The 22279-nt window shown below is 41.7% G+C and overlaps 1 protein-coding gene across 1 annotated transcript in view; it reads left to right on the top strand.

Moving 5' to 3' along the window:
- Nucleotides 1-22279, top strand: part of LOC124799421 (protein rogdi) — a 70602-nt gene that overhangs the window by 36942 nt on the left and 11381 nt on the right. Inside the window, exon 6 of the mRNA XM_047262922.1 lies at nt 5214-5423. Coding sequence (XP_047118878.1) covers nt 5214-5423 — 210 coding nt within the window. The remainder of the gene's footprint in view (nt 1-5213; nt 5424-22279) is intronic.

Raw genomic sequence — 22279 nt, 5'->3', positions numbered from 1 at the left:
TACCCAGAATTAAAATTTTTAACAGAACGACGACTAGCTGATCAGATCCGTGTAATAATCAAAAACAACAGGATACCCCAGTCAGAATTAGAAAACATCAAACAACAAGTACAACAAATACTGGAACAAAATAATGTGCAATCAGAAGAAGAAGAAAATACAGTAATGGGCTCAAACATCCCAGAGCAAACAAACAAAGAACAACACGCATCAATTAAACAATCAGAGGAAAACGAAATCTTAATACAGCCACCAGAACAAGCACAAATAGAACACGAAGTGACACACGTTAGATATAGAAGAAAAATTTCAGCTGACATATATAGAATACAAAGACACAAATACAGACATTAGACCATTCTTGCAAAGACCGCCAAATAACCCACAAGTCGAAACAACAATAAAAACTATCAACACAATCATACACAACAAAATAAATGAAAACACAACTATGGAAGAGTTACAACTACTGGTTTATATAGGAGCACTCACTACACTAAATATACACACTAGGCAGAGATCAGAACCAACCAACAAACAGAAGAAACCCACAAAACCAGCATGGCAACACAGGCTACAGATCAGAATAGAAAAACTGAGAAAGGACATCAGACAGCTAACACAATTTATAAGAAATGAAATGTCAGAAAAAAAACGAAAAAGGTTAGGTAAAATCTCACAACAAGAAGCGACAGAGCAATTAGATGAAAAGAAACAGAAATTACAAGCATTGGCCAAACGACTTAGAAGATACAAAAAAAGTGAAAATAGAAGGAAACAAAACCAAACATTCAACACACACCAAAAGAAATTTTACCAGACAATAGATAACACACACATTAAAATAGACAATCCACCAAACATAACAGACATGGAACACTTCTGGAGCAACATATGGTCAAACCCGATACAACATAACAGGCATGCACGGTGGATACAAGCAGAAACAGACACATATAAGATGATACCACAAATGCCTGAAGTGATAATTTTGCAACATGAAGTCACCCAAGCAATTAATTCTACTCACAATTGGAAAGCCCCTGGAAAAGATAAAATAGCAAATTTCTGGCTAAAGAAATTCACCTCAACACATTCACATCTAACTAAATTATTTAACAGTTACATTGCAGACCCATACACATTCCCTGATACACTTACACATGGAATAACTTATCTGAAACCTAAAGATCAAGCAGACACAGCAAACCCAGCAAAATATCTCCCCATAACATGCCTACCAACAATATACAAAATATTAACTTCAGTCATTACACAGAAATTAATGACACATACAACACAGAACAAAATTATAAATGAAGAACAAAAAAGGCTGTTGCAAAGGAGCACGAGGATGTAAAGAGCAACTGATAATAGATACAGAGGTGACATATCAAGCTAAAACTAAGCAAAGGTCACTACACTATGCATACATTGATTACCAAAAAGCTTTTGATAGTGTACCCCACTCACGGTTACTACAAATATTGGAAATATACAAAGTAGATCCTAAATTGATACAGTTCCTAAACATAGTAATGAAAAATTGGAAAACCACACTTAATATCCAAACAAATTCAAATAATATCACATCACAGCCAATACAGATTAAGTGTGGAATATACCAAGGAGACTCATTAAGTCCTATCTGGTTCTGCCTTGCCCTGAACCCACTATCCAACATACTAAATAATACAAATTATGGATACAATATTACTGGAACATACCCACACAAAATCACACATTTGCTATACATGGATGATCTAAAACTACTGGCAGCAACAAATCAACAACTCAACCAATTACTAAAGATAACAGAAGTATTCAGGAATGATATAAATATGGCTTTTGGAACAGACAAATGTAAGAAAAATAGCATAGTCAAGGGAAAACACACTAAACAAGAAGATTACATACTGGATAACCACAGCGACTGCATAGAAGCGATGGAAAAACAGATGCCTATAAATATCTAGGATACAGACAAAAAATAGGAATAGATAATACAAATATTAAAGAAGAACTAAAAGAAAAATATAGACAAAGACTAACAAAAATACTGAAATCAGAATTGACAGCAAGAAACAAGACAAAAGCTATAAATACTTATGCTATACCAATATTGACCTACTCATTTGGAGTAGTGAAATGGAGTAACACAGACCTAGAAGCGCTCAATACACTTACATGATCACAATGCCACAAATATAGAATACATCACATACATTCAGCAACAGAAAGATTCACATTAAGCAGAAAGGAAGGAGGAAGGGGATTTATCGACATAAAAAACCTGCATTATGGACAGGTAGACAATTTAAGAAAATTCTTTATAGAACGAGCAGAAACTAGCAAAATACACAAAGCAATCACTCGTATAAATACATCGACTACACCATTGCAATTTCATAACCACTTCTACAACCCCTTAGATCACATAACATCAACAGACACGAAGAAAATAAATTGGAAAAAGAAAACACTACATGGCAAGCACCCGTATCATTTAACACAGCCACACATCGATCAAGACGCATCCAACACATGGGTAAGAAAAGGCAATATATACAGTGAGACGGAAGGATTCATGATTGCAATACAGGATCAAACAATAAACACCAGATATTACAGCAAGCATATTATTAAAGATCCCAATACCACAACAGATAAATGCGGACTTTGCAAACAACAAATAGAAACAGTAGATCACATCACAAGCGGATGTACAATACTAGCAAATACAGAATACCCCAGAAGACATGACAATGTAGCAAAAATAATACATCAACAGCTTGCCTTACAACATAAACTTATAAAACAACACATTCCCACATACAAATATGCACCACAAAATGTACTGGAGAACGATGAATACAAATTGTACTGGAACAGAACCATTATAACAGATAAAAGCCGGCCGGAGTGGCCGAGTGGTTCTAGGCGCTACAGTCTGGAGCCGCGCGGCCGCTACGGTTGCAGGTTCGAATCCTGCTTCGGGCATGGATGTGTGTGCTGTCCTTAGGTTAGTTAGGTTTAAGTAGTTCTAAGTTCTAGGGGCCTGATGACCACAGCAGTTAAGTCCCATAGTGCTCAGAACCATTTGAACCATTTTTTTGAACAGATAAAACACCACCACATAACAAACCTGACATCATACTCACCAATAAAAAGAAGAAATTAACACAACTAATCGAAATACCATACCCAATACAACAAATACTTTCCCTGCTATGGTCCTCCATCTGCCCGAACGGCGCCCTAGGTCTGGGCTTTCCATAGCTGTCCGTGTCCAGTCCCTGCTGTCAGAACTGGGGTCATTCCCTCTTCTGCCTCCCTTCCGGGTCCGTACACCTACGCCTCCCTGGTGTTTGTCCCGGCCGTCCGTCCGTCTGGACTTGGCACAGGGACCCAAGGACTTGGTTCCGCCTGTGGCCCTCCGTCGCCGTTTTCTTGCTCTCCTCGCCTCATTTTTGGACTGTGAGACTGTCTACACTGATGGTTCCCTGGTTGATGGTCGCACTGCCTACTCTTTTGCTCATGCTGCTCATGTTGAGCAGCGCTCCTTGCCGGCTGGCTGCAGTATTTTTACTGCAGAGCTGGTGGCCATATTGCGCGCTCTTGACCATATGCGTTTCTGCTCAGGTAGGTCCGTCGTGATCTGCAGTGACTCCCTGAGCAGCCTTCAGGCCATCGACCGCTGCTATCCCTCCTCTCCTCTGGTGTCCTCCATTCAGGAGACTGTTTCCGCCATTGCCCGTTCTGGTCGTTCGGTGGTCCTGGTTTGGACGCCCGGTCATGTTGGCATCCCAGGGAACGAACGTGTAGACAGGCTGGCCAAAGGGGCGATCGACGCCCCGGCTTTGGAGATCGGCCTTACGGCTCGCGACCAGCAGATGGTGTTGCGCCGTAAGCTGATTGGGATGTGGGCTGCTGAGTGGCGTGGCATGACAGCCCCGAATAAACTGCGGGCTGTCAAGGAGACGACCGCCGTGTGGCATTCCTCCCTGCGGGCTTCTCGCAGGGACTCGGTAGTCCTGTGTCGGCTGCGCATCGGCCATACGTACCTGACGCACGGCCATCTCTTGCGTCAGGAGGATCCCCCCCTGTGTCAGTGTGGGTCCCGGCTGACGGTCGGCCACATTTTGCTGGAGTGTCCTCGACTGCGCACACTCCGGCAATCTTTTAATCTCCCGGGCACTTTGGCTTTGGTTTTATCTGACGATGCCTCCAGGGCTGATGACGTTTTAAATTTTATCCGTGGTAGTCCGTTTTATGGTTCGATTTAGGGAGGTCCTGCACCTTTCCCTTTCTGTGTCTTTTGTCCTTGTGTCTGTTGCTGTTCTGGTGTGCCGTGAGATGGTTGACTCTTTCCCATTTTTGTTCTCGTGGTCAGTCAACCAGTCTCCGGCCATCTTCCTTTCTTCTGTTTCTTTCTGTCTGGTGTGCCTCTGTCCTGTTCTTGTTTGTAGTGTTTGTTGCTGCATTTGTGTTCTTTTAGCGCCTGGGGGGTCGTATCCTCCCCCTTTGGTTTTTACCTGCTCCGTCGCTTTTGGGCTCGCCTGATTTTGGAATGGGGGACTGATGACCTTCGCTGTTTAGTCCCCCTTAAACATCCCAACAACCACCACAACAAATACACAAAAGAAAACAGGAGAAAAAATTGAAAAATACATCCAACTGGCTGAGGAGGTGAAAGACATGTGGCATCAGGATAAAGTTGACATCATACCAATTATACTATCAACTATAGGAGTCATACCACACAATATCCACCAGTACATCAATGCAATACAGCTACATCCAAACTTATATATACAACTACAGAAATCTGTAATTATTGACACTTGTTCAATTACCCGAAAGTTCCTAAATGCAATGTAACATGAAGGAAGTCACACTTGATCAAGGTCCGCGTCACCTTCCATTTTTAACCAGACATAACGTCTGAGACAAGAAAGAAATAATAATAATAATAATAATAATAATAGTGTAATATTTAAGCAATGCTTTGTAATTCTCTGTACTGATTATTTTGTGCTGTGTATTGGTGGAAATTTCTTGTAACTGTTTATGACCTCCACATCTTGCTTTCCAAATTTTCTAACTGGGAAGTTCTCTCAATCTGAAATTTTATATTAATGCTAGGTGGTTTATTTATGTGTTAGTGTCATTTTCTATCAACAGCTAATAATAATGCCACATCCATATTTCAGAAATCTTTGGTGCCCAACCTTCCTGAAGATCTTGCAATCAGTTTCTATGTGCAGAGCCACAAACTGGTGTTTGCTGTATATCAGCTGACAAATGTGCAAGGCACAATGAAGTTTGACACCCATCAGGCAGAGTGCTCAATTCCATGGCTAAATGAAGCTCTAGTACTTCTCACCGTGGCACTGCAACTCTGCCAGCAACTCAAGGACAAGGTCTGTATTTTCATGACATTGTTTGAGTGACTTGTCTGGAATTTGGATCATAATGTGCGTGTGGTGTATATGAGGATGGGGAGCACTTAATGGTGAAATCATTTTGTGAGTTGTTAGTTGGGAAAGGACTATCAGTTTGAGTTAGCGAAACAGTTTCATTGATATTCCTTTATCTGATTGACAAAGTGTTGTATTGCTTAAGAATTTTTTATTCAAAATAAGATCTTTATGAGGTACACATTAAATTGTACATTTTATGTAATTTTTCTTGGCAAAGCATTGTAGTTTTACTTATTTATTTTTATTTATTTATTTATTTATTGTTCCGTGGGACCAAATTAAGGAGAAGTCTCCATGGTCATGGAATGAGTCAATACATGAAATTATAACACGATATTAGAAACAGATAAAATGAAACATAAAAAAAAACATATTCAGGTGACAAGTCGTAAGTTTAAATGAAGAAAATCAACAATGTAACACTGGAATTTGTTTAATTTTTTAGCTCTTCCAGGAGCTCCTCGACAGAATAGAAGGAGTGAGCCATGAGGAAACTCTTCAGTTTAGACTTAAAAGTGTTTGGGCTACTGCTATGATTTTTGAGTTCTTGTGGTAGCTTATTGAAAATGGATGCAGCAGAATACAGCACTCCTTTCTGCACAAGAGTCAAGGAAGTTCATTCTACATGCAGATTTGATTTCTGCCTAGTATTAACTGAGTGAAAGCTGCTAACTCTTGGGAATAGGCTAATATTGCTAACAACAAACGACATTAAAGAAAATATATACTGTGAGGGCAATGTCAGAATTCCCAGACTATTGAATAGGGGTCGACACGAGGTTCTAGAACTTACACCACATATAGCTCGAACAGCCCGTTTTTGAGCCAAAAATACCCTTTTTGAATCAGAAGAATTACCCCAAAAAATAATACCATACCACATAAGCATATGAAAATATGCGAAGTAGACTACTTTTCGTGTTGAAGTGTCACTTATTTCAGATACTGTACTAATGGTAAATAAAGCAGCATTTAGCTTCTGAACAAGATCCTGGACATGGGCTTTCCACAACAGCTTACTATCTATCCGAACGCCTAGGAACTTGAACTGTTCCGTCTCGCTTATAATATGCCTATTCTGTCTGATCAAAATATCGGTTCTTGTTGAATTGTGAGTTAGAAACTGTAAAAACTGAGTCTTACTGTGATTTAGCATCAAATTATTTCCCACAAGCCACGAACTTATTTCATGAACTACATAATTTGTTACTATTTCAATACTACACACAAGATCCTTCACTATCAAGCTGGTGTCATCAGCAAACAGAAATATTTTTGAATCACCTGTAATACTAGAAGGCATATCATTTATATAAATAAGAAACAGCAGTGGCCCCAGCACCGACCCTTGGGGAATGCCCCACTTAACAGTGCCCCATTGGGACTGAACATCACTACCACTCTCAATATTGCGGAGAATTACCCTCTGCTTTCTGTTCTTAAAGCAAGAGGCGAACCAATTGTAAGCTACTCCCCTTACTCCGTAATGGTCCAACTTCTTCAGTAATACAGGGTGATTAAAAAAGAATACCACAACTTCAGGAATTTAAAACTCTGCAACGACAAAAGGCAGAGCTAAGCACTATCTGTCGGCGAATTAAGGGAGCTATAAAGTTTCATTTAGTTGTACATTTGTTCGCTTGAGGCGCTGTTGACTAGGCGTTAAACCTCCTGATAGGTGGTGTATTAAACGTTGGTATAAACAGTTTACAGAGAATGGGTGTTTGTGCAAAGGGAAAAGTTCTGGACGGCCGAGAACGAGTGACGAAAACGTAGCACGCATCCAGCAAGCATTTGTTCGCAGCCCAGGAAAATCGACTCGCAGAGCTAGCAGAGAGCTGCAAATTCCACAATCAACTGTATGGAGAGTCCTACGAAAAAGGTTAGTCAACGTCAACTACCCGAGACGATGGATTGGCCGCCAGGCAGCCCGTGACAGAGCACTTCATCACTGGCCTCCAAGAAGCCCTGATCTTACCCCCTGCGATTTTTTCTTATGGGGGTATGTTAAGGATATGGTGTTTCGGCCACCTCTCCCAGCCACCATTGATGATTTGAAACGAGAAATAACAGCAGCTATCCAAACTGTTACGCCTGATATGCTACAGAGAGTGTGGAACGAGTTGGAGTATCGGGTTGATATTGCTCGTGTGCCTGGAGGGGGCCATATTGAACATCTCTGAACTTGTTTTTGAGTGGAAAAAAAAACCTTTTTAAATACTCTTTGTAATGATGTATAACAGAAGGTTATATTACGTTTCTTTCATTAAATACACATTTCTAAAGTTGTGGTATTCTTTTTGAATCACCCTGTATTTTGTGGTCAACAGTCAAAAGCCTTCGTTAAATCAAAGAAAACACCTAGCGTTCGCAACCTTTTATTTAATCCGTCCAAAACCTCACAGAGAAAAGAGAGTATAGCATTTTCCGTTGTTAAACCATTTCTAAAACCAAACTGAACATTTGACAGCAAATTATGTGAATTTAAATGCTCCAGTAACCTTGTATATACAACCTTCTTGATAACTTTAGCAAACACCGATGGCATAGAAATAGGTCTAAAATTGTCAACATTATCAATGTCTCCCTTTTTATAAAGTGGCTTCACTACCGAGTACTTTAATCGGTCAAGAAACCGACCACTCCTAAAGGAAAAGTTACAGATATGGCTGAGAACTGGGCTAACATACATAGAACAATACTTCAGTATTCTGCTAGATACCCCGTCATATCCATGAGAGTTCTTGGTATTTAGTGATTTAATTACTAACTCAATCTCCCTCTTGTCAGTATCATGGAGGAGCATTTCAGGTAACAGTCTCGGAACACTTTTTTCTAAGAGCGCTATATGATTCCCTGTTGGGACTAGGTTTCTATTAAGTTCACCTGCTATATTCAGAAAGTGATTATTAAATACTGTACATATATGCGACTTATCAGTAACACGGACATTCCCACTATGCACTGATTCTATATCCTCGACCTGTCTCTGCAGACCAGGAACTTCCTTTACGACTGACCATATGGTTTTAATTTTATCCTGAGACTTAGCTATCCTATCTGCATACCACATACTTTTTGCCTTCCTAATAACATTTTTAAGCACCTTACAATACTGTTTGTAATGGGCTGCTGCATTTAGATTTTGGCTGTTTCTAACGTTTTGATATAATTGCCACTTTGTTCTACAAGATATTCTTATCCCTCTAGTCAGCCACCCAGGCTGCCTGTTTGTGCTAGTACCCTGTTTTAAACGTTCTAACAGAAAGCAACTTTCAAAGAGCACGAGAAAAGTCTTGAGAAAAGCATTATATTTATTGTCTACTGTATCAGTGCTATAAACATCTTGCCACTCTTGTTCCTTTATAAGGTTTACAAAGGTCTCTACAGTAACTGGATCAGCTTTTCTGAACAGCTGATGACTATAGTTAACACGTGTTGCAGCACAAAAATCTTTTAAAGTTAAAATTTGTGCATCATGATCTGAAAGGCCATTCACCTTTTTGCTAACAGAATGCTTTTCTAGTAATGAGGAATGAACAAAAATGTTGTCTATGGTTGTTCTACTGTTCCCTTGCACTCTCGTTGGAAAGAATACGGTTTGCATAAGATTATATGAATTAAAGAGGTCTACCAGCATCCTCTTCCTTGCACAATCACTTATACAATTAATATTGAAGTCACCACATATAACTAACTTTTTGTATTTCCTATAAAGTGAACCAAGAACCTCCTCTAGCTTTAGCAAAAATGTTGTGAAATCGGAGTCTGGGGATCTATAAATAACAACAGTTAGAAGTTCAGCTCCGTTAAATTTAACCACACCTGCACAACATTCAAACACCTTTTCAGTGCAATACTTTGAAACATCAATTGACCCAAATGGGATGCCGTTTTTCACATACATGGCTACTCCCCCACACCGCAAAGAGCTCCCCGAAAAGCTGCCAGCCAACCTGTATCCTGGTAAAGGAAGCCTCTGAATTATCTCCTTATTTAAGAAGCGTTCAGATATACCAATAATTTCAGAGTGAACATCTATAAGCAGTTCACTAACTTTATCTCTAATACCTTGTATATTCTGATGAAATATACTAATTCCCTCATTACTCGGATACCTAAGCTTTGTCAAAAGTGATTCCCTTGTTAGAGAGACTTCCCTTAAGCAGGAATACCTATCAGCTGACTTCAATCTAAAAAAGGTGCAGCTCTAACACCCACTACTGCAGGAATTTTCCCATGAGTGATCCCACCAACCCCACCTATGCTGTCACCTATAAGCTTTGCCCACCTCCCCTTCCCATACCTGTTGAGGTGCAGGCCATGTCTAGTGAAACCCGTCCTGCTGACAGACTTCACCGACACCACTGAAATGTGACCCATGCTTTCTGTCATCAGCGCACCCCCAAGTCTCATGTTATTACGCCTGACGGCTGTATTAAGATGAGGCCGATCGTGACGCTGAAACAGTTCCACGATATGCACATTCGTGTTGCCAGTCTGAGTGGCTATCTTTTCCAGGTCACCATCTATGTTATACTCCCCATCCCTATCAATACTATTACCAGCCCCACCCACAATCACAACCTGATCCTCTTTAGTAAAATCCCTACATAACCCCCCTATGTTAACAGTCACCTGAGCCAACCCTGCATTAGGCTTCACAATGCTGGTGACCTGGTACTCACTCCCCAGCACTTCCTGCAACTGCTGGCCTACACCTCTGCCATGAGAACTACCTAACAGCAGAACCTTCTTCTTCCTCTTCGACTTTGCAACTCCGATGGACTGTGGAAAATAGTACAAGAAATAGATCAAAGAGTTGTGACACTTACTACTTTTCACTAAAACAGAAAAGTTAGGCAGTACAATGAGAAAGTAAATCTAATTTCATTCAAAATAAAATCTCTCATTATTTGAACACACAGTGGTTTTCAAGGTACAGAGGTCAAGCTGTTGTATTCCATCAGTGCATTATTCTGATAATAGAACTGGCTCACCCACCCAGTTATCAAAGAGGTGCAACAGAGATAAAATACAGAAAGATGGAGTGTTCCATTGCAGTTATGTACGCCGTCAGTCACTTTGAGCAATACAGACGGCATTAGTCCCAGCTATTGGTGGAACATTTGCCACCATGAATAATGTGGTTAACACCTAAGCCTCCACTGTCAAGTGAGGACACAGAAATTCAAATTGCTGAAGAATCATCAAGTCCACTCCCAGTAACGTAAAACTTCTTAAATGGAAAGCAGTTGACATAAATTCCAAGACACTTTGTCTAAGTTAATGAAGAGTTTCAAGGGACAGGAACAATATTCATCTACAACACAACTGCAGCAAGGTGCACATACTGCATATCAGCCCATAGCAAGTAAACTGCAATGCCAGAAATAGATATGACCAGTATGACATAGCCCATTATGTTACTTTGGTAGAAAGTGAAGGCTTTTACCTTGACATGGTAGAGATTCTGCATACCGTATTTACTCGAATCTAAGCCGCACTCGAATCTGAGCCGCACCTGAAAAATGAGACTCGAAATAAAGGAAAAAAAAATTCTCGAATCTAAGCCGCACCTGAAATCTGAGACTCGAAATTCAAGGGGAGAAAAAAGTTTTAGGCTGCACCTCCAAATCGAAACAAAGTTGGTCCATTGTAATATGAGACACAATTTAGGTCGAATGAATGACGATGCAGCTACAGTAGACTTATGACCTAAGATGTTGAGTCCCATAGTGCTCAGAGCCATTTGAACCATTTGAGCAGCTACAGTAGTTGGGTTCGAGTCGTAAGCTTAGCAGTTAAGCTTTACCAGGTAGCCATTGCTATGTGTCAGGCGCTCCGTCTGTATTTATACGGGTACCCTTCCCCTTTTCACGTGCTTCGTCTGGTTTGAATCGATTGCTTATTTTGCTTTGATCTGATAAGTGCTGTTTTCTTTGTTATAGGTGTTTACGTCACTCTAAGCTGAAAATGCATTACTGTACTGCGTCATGCATTGTCACATTCTGATAGTTCGTGTTTACGGCCTGTCGCCGCTCGCGGCATGGCTTGCTTTTGTGCGCGCTACCGCCGCTTACAATAATAAAAAAGAGAGGAATTGTCTCATAACCGAAACAACGGCAAGAGACTGCTATTTGTTGTTACTTACACTGCTGCTTTCTTTGATAATGATCAACAAGAACCAAATAATAGACTGCGTATGATAGAACATAGTTCTGAACGAGAGTTAGTCGAAAATTTTTCTCCGTTTGAAAATCTTTGCGGCCGCTTCTTTAGTACATCAAATTCTGCACAGAAATTAGAGTCACCTTAGATTTAAAAATCTAGGCAGTTGCCGTGCTTCATTTCTGACTGTATCACTATTAGGCATAAGAATAATACGAATATAAACATGAAACGATACGTATATTCTTCCGCGTTTGCTGTTGTCTCACTCTAGTTTCGTAGTTTATTAGGCAGACAGGATTTAAATGAGATAGCAGCAAACACGAAAGAATACATGGCAAAATGTTTATATTCGTATTATTCTTATAGTGAAGAGAATACTGCATGTGATTCACATTTCATCAGGTTCCTATTAGCAACCATCTCTTCTCACAGGTAGGAAAAAATTCAGAACGTAGAGTTGGCCATATTGACAAACATCCCAAACAGTCTTGCCAGTCGGATTTTCGTAGTACATTGAAATTCTGCTACATTCGAAGATGAACAATACGGAATTTGTATTTACTTCGTTGAATAATGTATGAAAATGCAGTGGTCGAAACTCGGGGCGGAGAAAAAAGCTCGTCTTCCACCTTTTTTTTTTTTTAATTTATTTACTGACACAGAGGTTTTGGCGCCAGTATTTATCTTTGTGCCTACAAAGCATGCCTGTGTAGCGCTATTCGACGGCAGAAGTTAGCTGTGGCGGCACCTACCAACATTTTTCAGAACTTGAACTTCCGCTTGCTTTGCACTCGATTCTAAGCCGCAGGCGGGTTTTTGGATTACAAAAACCGGAAAAAAAGTGCGGCTTAGATTCGAGTAAATACGGTATACATCTACTCTACACGCTACAAAGCACTGTGAAGTGCATGGAAAAGGGATCATCCCATTGTACCAGTTATTAGTTTTTTTTCTTGTTCCATTCATATATGGAGCACATGAAGAATTATGCGGTTTGTTGACAGTTGTAGTATATTCGTAGAGTTGTGATTTAAAGCTGGGTGTTACAACTTTGTAAGTAGGCTTTCTTGAGATAGTTCAAATCTGTCTTCAAGATTATTCAGTTCAGTTTCTTCAGCGTTCCTGTGACACTCTCCCAGTGATCAAACAATCCTGTGACCGTTTGTGCTGTTGTTCCCTGTATGCATTCAATATCCCCCATTTGCCCTATTGGTACAGGTCTCATACTTGCATAGCATCCTAGTTTGGGTTCCATGAATGATTTGTAAGCAATCTACTTGTAGACTGACAGCATTATGCCAGTGCTCTACCAATAAACCAAAGTCTACCATGTGCTTTACCCATGACTGAGTGTATCTGATCATTCCATTTCAGTCTCTACGGACTGGTACACCGTGGTATTTGTCTAAGTTGGCCAATTCTAGCTGTGATTCATTGGTATTATAGTCTTAGGATACTAAGTTTTATCATTTTGTGAAGTGCATGATTTTACATTTCTGGACATTTAAAGCAAGTTGTCAATCTTTGCAGCACTTTGTAATCTTATCAAGATCTGACAGAATATTTATACAGCTTCTTTCAGACAGTATATCATTGTAGGCAACTGCATCATCTGCAAAAAACTAGGTTACTATTAATATTGTCCACAAGATCATTAATATGCAACATGATCAACAAGGGCCCCAGAACATTTCCCTGGGGCACAGCCAAAAAGATTTCATCTGTTTATGACTCCATCCTAGATAACTTGCTGCATCCTCCCTACCAAAAAATCCTCAATCCAGTCAACAGTGTAGGAAAAGAGATTGCTACTTACCGCATCAAGTTGCAGACACACACAATTAAGACACTCACATACAGCTTCCAGCTATAGCCTTCATCAGTAAAACACACACACACACACACACACACACACACACACACACACACACACACACCTGACAACTCCAGTGTCTTGGACTGGAATTCAATCTCAAATTTTGCTTGATAACCCTTACGATTGAATGTTTGATTATAAGTGTAGTTGTGATACTGAGTCAAATTCTTTTCAGAAACTGAGAGATCCTGCATATCCTCGACTGCTCTGATGCACAGTTTCATGTATGTCATGAGAAAAGTGGGTTGGATTTCGCAAGATTGATGTTTTTTGAACCCTTGTTCATTGGCATGGAAGAGGTCATTATGTTTAAGATGCCTCATTATGTTTGAGGCCAGAATATATTCTAAGACTCTACAACAAATTGATGTCAAGGATATTGTACGGTAGTTTCATGGATAACTTCTACTACCCTTCCTGTAAGTGGGTGTGACATTTGCTTTCTTCTAATTACTGAGCACAATTTTTTGTACGAGGGATCTACTAGAGATTATAGTTAACAGAGGGCCAAATTCAGTATAGAATCTGATCCTGATTCTGACAGACCCTTGAGCTTTGTTCAATTTTAGTGATTTCAACTGTTTGTCAGTGCCACTGAGAACACTTATTCTCTCATCTTTTCAGTGGTTCAAGAATTAAACTGGGGCTGTTGTCCTGGATCTTCCTTTGTAAAGCAATATTTGAAAGTTGAGTTCAGTTCTTCTGCTTTTGCTTTGCTACCCTCAATTTCAGTTCCTGTTCATCTGAGAGGGACTGGATGCCAACTTTGGTGCCACTAATACAGTATACATACAAGCAAAATTTGTTTGGATTTTGTGAAAGATGATTTGATAATGTTGTGCTGCGGTAGTATTTGAAGGCTTCATGCATTGCTATCTTGACGGCCAAACGCGTTTCATTTAGCATCGGCCTATACCTATAGCCCTTTGCTTTGTTTTACATTATTTTGCAGCACTATCTTTTTCTTCAAAAGTTTCAGGGACTGTATACCATTGACAAAACTTCCTATTGACAAAACTTCCTATTATGAACTGTTCTACTTGGTACATATGTATCCATTGCTTGACAACTATTCTTTTAAATTTGATCCGTAGTTCCTTGATGTGCTCCTGTCATGTGCTAAAAGTTTCAAGTTCCTCATTGAGATGTGACACTTCCGCTTTTTTGTCTAGTTTATTGAACATGTATATCTTTCTACTTGTTTAATTGTACTTTGTATTTCGGTAATCATCGCTGCCACAAATCCCTCACGCTCACAGATATCAGTTTTGATGTGGATGTCCCTAGAGAGGTCAGGTCTGTTTGTTGCTGCTATATCTAACATGTTCCCATCATGATTGGGGGTTCCAAACTAACTGTTCTAAGTACTGTTCAGAGAAGACATTTAGTACAGTTTCACAGGGTGTCTTATCATGCCCATCACTAACAAAACTGTAATTTTCCAAATCAATTGCTGGATTATTAAACCCTTCACCAGTGATTACAATATAATTGGTGAACTTACATACAAGTGAACTGAGATTTTCTCTAAAGTTTTCAGTTACATTAGGAGAAAAGTCTGATGAGAGATAGAAGGATCCAATTATCATTTTGTGCTCAGCCCTGATGCTGAGTCTTGCCCAAACAGTCTCATATGCAGCTTCAATTTCTATCTCAGTGAATTTGAGTTTCATGTGTGCTGTGACAAATATGCCTGAATTTCCCATTAGCGAGCCCTTTTTTATATCCTTAATTTTTCCCCAAAAATCTCATTGCTATCAACTTCAGGTTTTAACCAGTTTTCTATGCCTATTATTATGGGAGCTTGCTGCTTTTCAAGAGTGCTTAAAACTCTGAACTGTGCTTTGAATGCTTCAAATGTTAACTACTAGGGTTTTAATGCTCTTGCCTGTGGAGACATTCTTTTTGGATATAATACTTCTGGGTCTCCAAATGCCATCATTATCTGGGCTGGATAGAGAATAGCCTAATCTAAAAAACCTTTGTGTGCACCTCACCCACAGTCCACTACCTGGGTAGCACCGTCTCATGTGTAGTGCACAAATGACCCATTTAGGGGGATCCTACAGTTCTCAAGCCTATGTTGCAAGTCCAGGAAGTCACAGCCTAGCTTGTCACAGAACTTTCAAAGTATCTGGTTAAGTCTCTCCAATCCACTCAGAACCAGGAGGCCATGATCAGTTCTAGGAACAATGCTGCAGATTGTGAGCTTCGTTGAAACTGTGTGCAAGACTGGCCTTCTCAACCTTCTCTGCCACTCAACGGAATGATCAGATATGACCTCGGAGCCAAGATGACATGTATCATTTGTTCCAACATGCCCCACAATCTTTAGTTGGTTGCACCATTTTCCCCTCATTGGTTGCTGGAATTCCCTCTTTAACATATTGAATGAGGCCACCAGGCATACGCACGGAGCGAACCCAGCATTCGTTTCTGTCCCTTGCTGTCATTTCCCTAACGGATACCATTATATGTCATACATTTGAATTCCCAGTGATTAATAGACCCTTACTGTTTCGTGTTTGCATCCTTTGGACACAGGAAAATATAGGTTTCCCAACAGGTGAAGACAGTCCCAGTGGCTCAGTTTCAGTGGAAGATAGCATCTTGAAACTGTTTGTTAGGGGACACATTGAATCCTCCCTAGTCTCTGTCTGCTCTATGCAGAATGCGTATATTTACCACTGACACACCACTCCCAGTCAACTGGATGAGTAATGACAGTTCCCATACTTTCTGCAGAGGAGACAGGATTTGCAGGAGAGGATCATACTTTAGATACTTTTAGTAACTTCGGTACACGATTCTTGGGAGCTCTCTCAACACACCAGTTTGCAGCTGCTGCCAATCATTTGATGGTAGAATGGGATTTTCGCTTTGCAGTGGAGTGTGCACTGGTATGAAACTTCCTGGCAGATTAAAACTGTGTGCCGGACCGAGACTTGAACTCGAGACCTTTGCCTTTCGCGGGCAAGTTCTCCACCAACTGAGCTACCCAAGCACGACTAACGACTCATCCTCACAGCTTTAATTCTGCCAGTAGAGCACTTGTGCGTGAAAGGCAAAGTTCCCAAGTTCAAGTCTTGGTCTGGCACACAGTTTTAATCAGCTAGGAAGTATCGTTTGACAGTAGTTACGATGATTTTCAGCTGGGTGTGAATGTCAACTAACTCGTCCCATATTTAAGAATAGGATTCACAGTGGGGCTGCATTGTGGCTGGTGCACCATTTTACAGTACAGTAAACAAATTACTTTAAGCCCGCTCATTATCTCTAATCTGTTGAGCTAAAACTATGACTAATTCTCTTTAAGAGCTGAAGCAGTTAGTACACACAATGAGATTTCTATTAAGGCAACAGAATAGCCTGTGGCAAAAATTCATGGTTTCCCAACTTTTTGGGGTTATAGTCACTAACAAATTCAAAAACAGCGTTCACTTATGATGAATGTAGACAATATACACTTCTCTGGAAAGGGATAACTAGATGTAACATGATATGTTAGTTATGAAATGTGCTATAGTAACTACATCACAAACTTCAATCCACTGTGAAATAGTTAGTGGACATGACAACGGTAACTTCTGAAAATTGGTAAAAATTTAAGTTTATTCACATTAATATATACTGAAATTTGGTGGGAATTATTCTTTGACAGTTACAGTAAATGACAGACATTTATTTGCTACTAAATGAATTATCCACAAGAGCCGTAACTTGCACAAAATTTTTAAAATATTCTTTTGTATACATCTGGAAATTCTCAAAAACGAACGTATTTCTCGTGTAATTGCACAGTGAAATTAGGGAACTATTGTCTCTGAATGAAGATAGACCTACAGTTGTTTAAAATTTCCAAAGGAACACAATTCAAGTTCGGGCTACAGTCGATGGTTGTAGTGAGATTTGACTCCTACATCCCATTTCTCACAAAAGTAATAAAGTTTCATCAAAAACTATGTAAGAGAGAGTAAATGTGACTGAAAAATAGTGAATGTAAAATGCTGCATGCAAAAAATAATGGAAAACTACTTCATCTAACCCCTACATGTTACGTTACCTACAAGGAACAGCAGCAGCTACAGGCTGTCTACATACTTTTTCTCTGCTATCGAGTAGATTTTCAGCTGATCCTTCTGTGCTAAACAACTTTGGTGTGCTCACACCATTAAGCAGTGCCATAGCTAAAATTTTCCCCATCATATTGGTCTGAATGATATAATTGACCATGATAGGCAATGAATATTGACCTGTACCATCCCCAGTGGACCACCTCCTTCTCCCCACTGTATCAATTGCAGTGGTGACGACGCAGCCACCTCCCGATATTGTCCCATGTATCTCGAAATGAGGGGGCCGTCCAGGAGATCTCGGTGAAGGAAAAAGTGCCTTACCTGGTCACATGCGAGTTGTTTGCTAGTCGGAAACCCTGCGTTCTACCATCCGGCACTTACAGTACTGTTCTTGCTACATCTCGCTCCATGAAGGACATGGCCACGCAGACATGTGACCTCAAATTCAACACCACAGTTGTAAAATTCCCCAGTGTCATGGTAGCATCCCTGTCTCCTCCACCAGCTGTGCAACAAGCCACCAGACTTTTGCCTCATGGGCCAAAGCCACTTGCTACACCACCACCAGGCCAGAAAGGACAGAAGCAATTCTCCTGTGAAGACTTCTTAAGTCCCTCCGGCCAACAAACATCTGAGTCTTCCTCTGCCAACTAGAAAAGCTCCAAGAAATCAAGCAATGGCAAACGGTCTTCTCCTTCACTGACTCGGAGATCCTCTTCAATGATGTCGCCATGTGATACCCTTACCTGGGTTACTTCTGTGTCGCAAGTGCACCACCGCCAACCATTTTTCAGCCCTGGACTCTGCGAACTGACAGAGGGGGAATGCTGAAGCCTCTCGTGGAACAGGATCCTCCAACCTCTGTGCCCTGTAGCAGTGAGCCTTCGAGCTGGCACTTGGCAGCTGCCGAGCTGACACCCCTTCATTTTTTCCCTCATCCCCTTTCCTCATCATGATTCTCCTCCAATGGAATGTTCTTGGTCTTAGATCCAACAAGGAAGAATTATGGCTGCTCCTGAAATCACAGCATCCACTTGTTCTCTGCCTCCAGAAAATAAAATTGTGCACTCATGACCGTTTTGAGCTTTTGCATTTCTTTTTGGTCCACTTTGATCTCCCCCCCCCCTCCACCCCTCCCCCCAAGAATGGAATTCCATTTCATGGAGGAGTCATGCTGCACATCCGAGTTTGTCAGAAATCTCCCTGACTACCCAGCTTCAAGCTGTTGCATTCTCCATATTCCTTCCTCACTTAACCTTTTCCCTTTGTACTGTTTACATCTCTCGGTCATTCGATGTCATTGGGGCAGATGGCCTCCAGCTTCTTGGGCAGCTACTTCACCTCTTTCTGCTGCTCGGTGACTTAAATGTGCACCATCCCCTTTGGCGCTCTCCCAGAACTTGTCAGAGAGGTGCCCTCTTGGCTGACCTTCTCAGTCAACTTAACCTCATCTGCCTTAACATGTGAGCACTCACGTTCCCTTCAGACTCCACGCACGTCTATTCCCATTTGGACCTCTGCTTCTGCACTGCCCATCTTGTCCATTGTCTTGAGTGGTCTGTTCTCTCTGACACATACTCAAGCGACCATTTCCCATCCACTATCCGTTTGTTGACTCCTACCTCATCTACGTGCACACCCACAGGGCAGGTTTCGAAGGCTGACTGGAGGCTTTACTCCTCCCTGGTGACCTTCGACGAACAACATTTCTCCAGTTGTGATGACCAGCTAGAATATATTAAAAACGTTATTCTTACCACCACAGAATGTTCCATTCCTCACAATTTCTGTTTACTGCAGCCTGTCCCAGAACGTTGGTGGACTGAGGTGCGCTGTGACGCGATTCATCCATGGGGACATGCCTCTGCATCGTTATCTGTCATCCTACAATGGCAAATTGCATCTTTATAAACAGTTGCATACACAGTGTCATCGCGTTCTTCAGGATAGCAAAAAAGCTGGCTGGATTCCATTTACTAGTTCTTTTAACAGTTACACTCCCTCTTCCATCATGTGGGCCAACCTCCGATGGCTCTCTGGGACCAAGGTCCATCTCCCAGTTTCTGGCCTGTTTGTAGCATATGATGTCATAGTGGACCTGTTGCTATCTCCACTGTTTTTCAGAGATTCTGAGCTCCACCCACTATCACCCTGCCTTCCTCCATTGGAAACTAGTGGAGGAGTCTTGGGCAATACCCTTCTCTTCTCAGGATCGTGAGTGCTGCAATGTCGCCTTTCTTTGAGGAGCTAGATCATGCTCTCACTTCATCCCAATCCTCCGCCCCAGGGCTGGACGATGTTCACATTCAGATGTTGCAGACCTTTCTCTTTCATAAGTGCAATTGTATCTGGGCAGGTGACACTTTTCCCAGAGGCCGGCCGAAGTGGCTGTGCGGTTAAAGGCGCTGCAGTCTGGAACCGCAAGACCGCTACGGTCGCAGGTTCGAATCCTGCCTCGGGCATGGATGTTTGTGATGTCCTTAGGTTAGTTAGGTTTAACTAGTTCTAAGTTCTAGGGGACTAATGACCTCAGCAGTTGATTCCCATAGTGCTCAGAGCCAGGCCTTTTCCCAGACACTGGTGTGAAGGCACTGTCATACCCATACCTAAGCCTGCTAAGGACAAAAACATTCCTTCCAGCAACCCCCCCCCCCCCCACCCCCCCACCCCGCCCCCCTATGGATTTCGAGTGCACTATTCTGCAGTTGTCCATCCCATCACTTCATCAACCCATGTCATGAATATCAGACTGTGGCCATGTTTTGTGATTTGGAGAAAGCCTATGACACCTGCTGGAGGACTGGTATCCTCTCTAATCCCGACATGTGGGGCTTCTGTGGTTGCATGCTTTGTTCCTTCAGGAATTTTTAAAAGGCTGAGTTTTTGAGGTATGTGAAGGTTCTGTCCTGTTGGATACCTTTATCCAGGAAAATGGTGTGCCTCAGGTTCTGTCCTGAGTGTTGTCCTCTTTGCTATTGCCATTAACCCTATTACGACCTGTCTCCTGCTGGTCATCTCTGGCTTCCTATTCGTTGGCAATTTTGCCATCTATTGCAGTTCTCCACAGACTTGTCTCCACAAGCGGCACCTTCAGCGATGTCTTGATCATATTTACTCATGGAGCATCGACATTGGCTTTCATTTTTCCACTGACAAAACCATTTGTATGAATTTCTGGTGGGGCAATTTTTTTTCTATCACCGTCTTTACATCTTGGACCTGTTGCTCTTCCGTTTGTTAAACTGTGAAATTCCCGGGGCTTTTGCTCAATAGGAAACTTTCTTGGTCCTTCCAAATGCTTTACCTGGCCACCCACTGTACATGATCCTTCAATGTCCTATGTGTCCTCAGCAATACTTCCTTGGGAGCGGATCGGACCACCCTCCTCTGTTTGTTCTGGTCCCTTGTCTCTCCAAAACTAGACTATGGGTCTTTCGTTTATGCATCTGTCCATCCATCCCTCTAATGCTGTCTCAGTACTATCCACCACCAAGGCATCCGGTTGGCCACTGGCGCCTTTTACACTAGCCCAGTTAAGAGTCTGTATGCAGAAGCTGCCGAACTATCTCTGTCATACTGCTGTGACTCTCTCCTCAGCAGGTATGCATGCTGTTTGTCTGGCATGTCTGGCTACCCATCCTGTACCACCTCCTTCGATGACTCCTTTGATCATCAGTATGGGGTGCGCCCCTCTTCTCTGTTATCTCCTGGAGTTAACTTTCGGCTATTGCTCTGGTAGCTTAACTTCATGCTACCTGCCAGTTTCACAGTGGGTGTGAACCCTTCACCACCTTGGCTTTGTATGGTGGGCAGTGTTAGTTCACCTTGGCCTTCATTTGCTTCCTAAAGTCACTATTCCAGCCTCGCTCTATCACTGTAAAGTTCTCAACCTCTGTACAGAAATTTGTGATAGTACCCTTGTGTACACTGATGGCTCTCAGACTAACCGTGGTGTTGGGTGTGCCTCCGTCATTTGCACCGACGTTTCTCCGTATCGGCTTCAGAACACTGCTCAGTATTTACAGTGGAGCTCTTCACCCCGTATCAGGCCATGTAGTACGTCCGGTGACACTGGCTTTTCATAGAGTCTCTGTGTCCTGTACACCATCCATCCCTTAGTGCAATGGGTCCAGGAAAACTATCACTTTCTCACTCTTGATGGTGCCACTGTGATATTTATGTTGGTCCCTGGTCACACTGGTCTGATCTGAAACGAGGTTGCCGACGAAGCTGCCAAGGCTGCAGTCCTTGTTCCTCAGCCTACCAGTGATCTCAGTATTGCTGCCTGTCAGCAGATGGTGTCACTTTGGCATCACCACTGGTCTTCCCTTCATGGGAACAACTTCCGGGCAATGAAACCTGTCCCGGTGGCTTGGACGACGTCCTCTCGGCTCTCTCACTGCGAGTAGATCATTTTAGCTAGGTTGCATATTGGGCACTGCCTTTTTAGCTATTGCCATTTGTTAAGTGATACTCCCACATCACTTGACAGTTCACTATTTGCTGATGAAATGCCCTTTTTTTAACCACTTAACGTTCTCATTTGTTTGGCATCAGAGTTATCAGCCGTTTCAGTGAACAACGTGCAGGCTGTCGACCGCATTTTACTTTTTGTCTGTCGTAGCAATATTGCAAAGGACATCTAATTTTTAGTTCAAGACCTCTGTTTC

This window comes from Schistocerca piceifrons, chromosome 1, assembly GCF_021461385.2.
Source record: "Schistocerca piceifrons isolate TAMUIC-IGC-003096 chromosome 1, iqSchPice1.1, whole genome shotgun sequence".
NCBI classification, from domain to species: domain Eukaryota; kingdom Metazoa; phylum Arthropoda; class Insecta; order Orthoptera; family Acrididae; genus Schistocerca; species Schistocerca piceifrons.
This window is presented reverse-complemented; position numbering and strand designations above follow the sequence as displayed.